General features: G+C 38.9%; 1 protein-coding gene across 1 annotated transcript; it reads left to right on the top strand.

Annotated features, from left to right (window-relative positions):
- Nucleotides 1–5,154: 5,154 nt before the first annotated feature.
- LOC145994087 (uncharacterized) lies at nt 5,155–5,784 on the top strand. Its single transcript, XM_083130175.1, has one exon. It carries the CDS (start codon nt 5,155–5,157, stop codon nt 5,782–5,784), a length of 630 nt encoding a protein of 209 aa, XP_082986301.1.
- The last annotated feature ends 415 nt before the right edge of the window (nt 5,785–6,199 follow it).

Raw genomic sequence — 6,199 nt, 5'->3', positions numbered from 1 at the left:
CTTATGCGTGTCTGGTCGTCAGTTTTTGGATGTAGTTTCATAGCTACTGTAACGAGCTTCAACAATGAACAATAACTGTTGTATGTTAAACATTGTTGTGCTGTTTTGTGTTAGGTCACGTTCACTTTGAAAATAATCTAGAATGTAAAAGAAGTTTCGAACTCAAACAAGTAAATATTGAAACTGAACGTGAAGTTAGTAAATCTCTGGACTTTGCTATTTTTACTTTTTTCTTTAATTATAGCCATTTTGACATCGTTGCTCTTTACCTGTATCAGTTCATTTTGAATTTCAGAACATGGATCATTATTGTGAATCTTATTTAATTGTATACGTCTGAAATGTTCTTGTGGTAATTGGTCATATTTCGAAAGAAATTTTACCAAATACGTGAAATTTCCTAAATTTTCTGTTGTTTCTGCTGTGTATAATGTTTCTCGATGTTCTCGAACCGCTAAGTTATGAGAAGTCAAGAATTTTGTTTATGCTTATCAACCTTTGTAAGAGAACGTTTCATTGTTGTTGTTTGGCTTCCTGGATATTCAAAAATCAGACGGCTACCAGCCGGTTTATTTAAAATACTAAATAGTTGACATATTCAATCAAAGTATAATGTTTCACTAGAATTTATAACCGGTTAAAATGTTGTAGTTTTATCGGCCACAAAAATTAGCCCACATTTAATAAAATAATAATAAGCCCATGGGACGAAAGGCCCCGGGCGCTCGCCCACTTCGCCCACCCATTGCTACGCCTCTGTTGTTATCATAATTCCTCCCATTGTCACGCTAAACTGTCAGATATGAGAAGTACAAAGAATAAACAAAGAAATGAAAACGCATTCTGTGCAGTGGACTAAGGTCCGATTCCCTTTTAACGCATCTTGTAGACTCGTTCTGATCCAAATTTAAACTGTAGGTCCAGTTCCGATTAGCCTATCATGAGCATAAAGCGGACTTCTCGAGCCTGTTAAACGTGGTGATAAAGTAACACAACTAATGAGTCTTGAATATTATTAGGCATAATAATATACCCCAACCATGGCAGTTGGGAGGGGCGATCGCCCCTATCGCCCTCCCCGTGGATCCGCGCTTGGGACTTACAGGGCCGCCGCGAAATGTTCGAATAATTTCACTTATTAGTCTACATGTGGCAAATTCAATCAATATGATTGTTCAAAATATGTTCTTAACCTTTACTCGGCCAATGGGTCACATATGACCCATAGAAAATATAGGCGTAGTCGACCGATGGGTCACTGGTGACCCATTGTGCTGATTAAAAAGTTCATGTGCTCTTAGCACCTTCATACTTGTATGTGAGGTTGTAAACGCTGACAGATGTTCAGATAAAACTTTGAAATGTCATGTGGAAGAAAGCCTACCCACTCAGGACTCCAAAGTTACGTATGGAAGCTGGCGCGAATTTTAAATTTGTACACTTATTTGACAAAAAATGTTATAACTCGTAGACTATTTGAAGAATCTACTTCGGGTAACTTTTGTGTTGCAGCTAAAACATCAGGGCATGTAACCGTGTAGGAATCAAAACGCCAAAGGCAATAAGAGGGGTTGGGTTGGCCGCGGACCCCAACTTTCAATGAAAAAAATCATAAAAATGGGGAGTTTGCCCCCTCTTCCCCCTCTATTTTTGGAAGGGGACGCAAACTTTAGCCTTATTTTCAATGAATGGTCCTTTCAACCGAATGAAAGTCATTTCATGTTCCTGGGTGCATTGCATTATAGAATATGTGAAAAACTCCCCATTTTTATGATTTTTTTCATTGAAAGTTGGGGGCCGCGGCCCACCCAACCCCTCTTATTGGCTTTAGCGTTTTGATTCTTGCACGGTTGCATGCCCTGATGGTCTAGCTGCAAAACAAGAAGTTACCCGAAGTAGATTGCTCGAACAGTCTCCGAGATATAAAGTTTTTCTGTAATAAGTGTAAAATTTAAAAATTGCGCGCAAAGCGTCGGCCAGAGAGAGCTTACTTCGAAAAACCCGCTCTAAAGGTTAATTAGTACTTTTTACACATACATCGTCTCTGAATTTCAAATATATGTTAATTTCTTAACTTTAGACAAGCTAACTAAGCACACTAACTGAGCGTTGTAAATGTTAGTTAGATAGGCCTGCATTTTGACTTGGTTGCCGCGGAAAAATCTTGAAACACTACGGGCGCCGTGAAATGAAATACTTTGGGAACCCCTAGCCTAGAGGGTGATTCAAAAGTCATTTAACACCTCCTATAAAAAGTAAAGGAGTTAGGCTGGGTACAATTGGCTATGTTAGAAACAGGTTAGGCTAAGGGAGAACCACAATGGTATGTTCCAAGCGAATGTCCGCCATTTATTGGTGGCCGTCATATTGAATTCAACTCATTTTTTTAAAATGTGAATGGGGTTTATGATATATACTCGTAATGGTACTGTTTTCTCACACCTGGAAAAATGATACATTTGTTAAAATCACGCAGTCGTATCTTCATCCTGATTAAAGATCGGTTCAAGAAACCTTCACCACTGCATTTCTCTTGAAAATCTAGCCTGATTTGATTCTAGTCTGACTGCCACGCGGGAAAACCCGGTGTGGGCGATCTAAGGCGAACCGATCCCTATATTTACTCTTATATCCCCTATAGAAAGGAAATTTCCATCTTTATCAATATAAAGTCAATTTTTCTGGATTTGTCCCCGCAATAAGCGGATCAAGGGCACATCGAGCCGAAAATGAAATGGTACCCTGGGGGTGGGGTTAAAGGAGGCCGAAGCGTGGTGCTGATCACATCACCTCCAAGATGGCCGACATCGAAAATATGTGGGGCCCTACCCCAACATACCCTAAATGTGCCTTCATGGCACGGTGCTAAATGCACAGGGGATATAACTTTACTTTCACCTGTATATATTGTATTCGTTTCTGTACCCCTGAGTAACTAAGTTTACTTTTTACATACGCATATACGAACCTTCTACTATGCCAATCGCTGAGGGCCCCCTTAAGGCTTAATTGTCTCAGTGCCCTTCCCCCTTCACACTGCGGGGTTTTGCGGATTGTAGATCCTGCACTGACTATGTACCTTCACCGGGTAAAGAACACGGGACCTCCTGATTACAAGGCGACGACGTTACCACTGCGTCATCGGAGAGGCACATCGAAGGCGAGTGAGACACAAACACTAAAATGTGTTTTCAAAACAAGGCGGTGGCAAGTTTCCTCAACAGGGCGCCCTCAAGAATCGTTGCTTGTACTGGGCTAGTGTTACAGTGAAGGGTAAATTGATTGATTGCTTTTATTGATTTGGCTTAATTTCCTTCACTTTTCTGCCGCTTTTTGGCTGATTACGAAGATGAGGATGAGTGATGATATGATGAAATTGATGAAGGGACTCACAAACAACACCCACCGGGCCAGGATTCGAAGCCGGATCCCTTGGTGCCGGAGCTTGGTTTGCTAACAATCCTGCCACAGAGGTCGGCTAAAGGCTGAATTGGGATACACATTTTTTATACATTAAAAGGTAACGTAAGAAATTCAAGAGACTGTTACTACTAACACAGATAGCAAAAGAACAAGTGTCACGTTGATTCATTAAAGTTAAAACGTACAGCAATTTAACCCACAATATTTTTTCTTGTATTTTTTCCATTTCATCTATTATCTCACATTCTTTTCCTGTCAGAGAGGTTATATTCCATGTTCCAATAATCATTTTCCTTTTCTTGACTTGTCGTTTCCATTTGATCTGTCCGGCATCTACCTAATGTCTTCTCTGAATAAAATTAATTTCGACGCCACGTGGGTTATTAGCCCTACGGTGAGTGTAGCCGAATGAAGGGGCTGCCTTCTTATGGCTTTCCGGCCTGCCAGTTTGGAGGGTTTACTCGCAGTGTCACAGCCATTCTGTTGCTCCAACTTCGCCTGTGACTGTCTGGTTCTAGACTCTTTTGGACTGATGTCCTCATCGACTCTAGGCCAGTACTGAAGAGGCTGCTGCCCCTCTTCAGGGATTTCTATCGACTTCCCAGTCTAGATCCACAGTGTTTAGCAAAATCAGGGCCACCTCGAGAAGGATGTGTTCATAGAACACGCACTGCGGTCTTGGCAAGGGAGAAGTTATATGTTCACTTCACCTTACCCTCGAAGAAATGGAAAAATACAAGATTAAAATCTTAGGCATAAGCGAGACCAAAAGGAAAGGATCAGGAGAGATGCTGATGAATAAGGGATATACCTTAATATTCTCAGGAGTAGATAGGAAAGCAAGAGCAAAAGAAGGTGTAGGTATAATATTTGAAGAAGAATGTACAAAGAAAATAGTGAATTGGGAACAAATTACATCAAGAATATTAAGAGTAGATATGGAAATGGAGGAGAAGATATCATTTATTCAGATCTATGCACCTACAGAGGATGCAAATGATTGTGAAAAAAAAATATTTTCTATGTCAACCTACAGGATACTATAAATAAGGCTAAGGACTTTGCTAGACATGTGATCATCATGGGAGACTGGAATGCCAGAATTGGAAATGAATCAGAGAAGGGGAACGAGTGTATGGGAAAGAATACAGCAGAAACAGTGGAAAATAGCAATGGAGAGAGAATGATTGAATATTGTAGAGACAATAATTTACTTATAGGAAATACATTTTTTCCACATTAAACAATACATAAAATAACATTTGTAGCAGAAAGGAGAAGAGCAAGAAGTGCAATAGATTATTTCAATTACACAGAAAATACAAGGTATGCAATACAAGACGTCAGAGTGTACAGAAGTGCAGAACTAAGCACCGAGCATAAATTACTAATAATAAAACAAGATTTCAGGAACCTAAACAAATACAAAAAGTAAAGTACACAAAAATTAAAATAGGAGAACTAAGGACAGAATGCAAGCAAAAGGAATTTAAAAGGCAAGTGAAGGAAGAGTTGAACAAAAGAGAGAGGGAGAGAGAGATAAGTATCCAGAACCAAGATAAAGAATAATTAGAAGAAAGATGGAATATTCTAAAAAGAGTATTGATTAAAACAGCTACAGAAGTTTGTGGCTTAACAACTGTAGGAGATGAAAAGAAAAGATCAATATGGTGGAATAGCTTGGTTAAAGAAATCGTTAAAAAAAAAAAGAAACAAGCATGGAAGAGGTACATGGAAAATAAAACAGAGGAGAAATGGAATGAGTATGTTCAGAGGAGAAATGAAGCGAAAGAAGCAGTCCGACAAGCAAGGAAAGAATCATGGGAAGAGTTTGGGTTAGAAATAGAGAAAAACTATCAAGGGAATAGTCGAAAGTTCTGGCAGACAGTAAAAGCAATGAAAGAAAAATATGGGAAGAGAATAAGACACATAGAAGATGAATCACGAAAGATCCAAACAGAAACTGAAGATATATTGAAGATATGGAGTAAGTATTACGAAAACACATTTAGAGATGAAAATGGGAAGATGAATGAAGAAGATGCAACAGACAGTGCAAATGTAGAAGAGGATGGAAGAGATGAAATAAAAATGCAAGAAGTGGAGGATGCAATAAAGAGAGTGAAATTAGGAAAAGCTGCAGGAGCAGACGGAGTATACCCAGAACTAATAAAGATGGGAGGAAACAAAGTTGTACAATGGTTGTGGAAGATTTGTAATGAAGCATGGAAGAGAATTATAATACCCAAAGATTGGGAAAGAAACATGATCGTACCAATCCACAAAAAGGGTAGCACTGTAAAATGTGAAAACTATAGAGCAATCTGTCTATCTTCATTAGCTCTAAAAATATACAGTTGAATCTTAGAAAGAAGGCTAAGAGATGAAGTAGAGGAGGAGTTAGAAGAAGAACAAGCAGCTTTCAGAAGAGGAAGACAAACGCAAGATCACATTTTCACGCTACGACAAGCCATAGATAAATTTCTTAGCAGAGAAAAAGAACTGTTTGTAACCTTTCTGGATTTAAAGGCAGCTTTTGATACAGTACAACGACAGCAACTATGGTCAGCTTTACAGAAAATAGGAGCCTCAGAATTAGTAAGAAGAATACAAAGTGTCTACAAGACAGTTAAAGGAATAGTGAGAATAGGAGGGGAGAAATCAAAGGCATTTAACATGAACAAAGGAGTTAAACAAGGAGATAGCCTCAGCTCCTTGCTATTTATAATACTAATGGATCAAATACATAAACAAAGTAGAGGAAGAAAACGAAAAT

Source organism: Lepisma saccharinum, chromosome 10, assembly GCF_977018435.1.
Source record: "Lepisma saccharinum chromosome 10, izLepSacc3.1, whole genome shotgun sequence".
In the NCBI taxonomy this organism is placed as follows: domain Eukaryota; kingdom Metazoa; phylum Arthropoda; class Insecta; order Zygentoma; family Lepismatidae; genus Lepisma; species Lepisma saccharinum.
This window is presented reverse-complemented; position numbering and strand designations above follow the sequence as displayed.

Excerpts from the sequence above, each read along its gene's own strand:
- LOC145994087 (XM_083130175.1), top strand. The coding sequence starts at position 5,155 with ATGGAAAATAAAACAGAGGAGAAATGGAATGAGTATGTTCAGAGGAGA.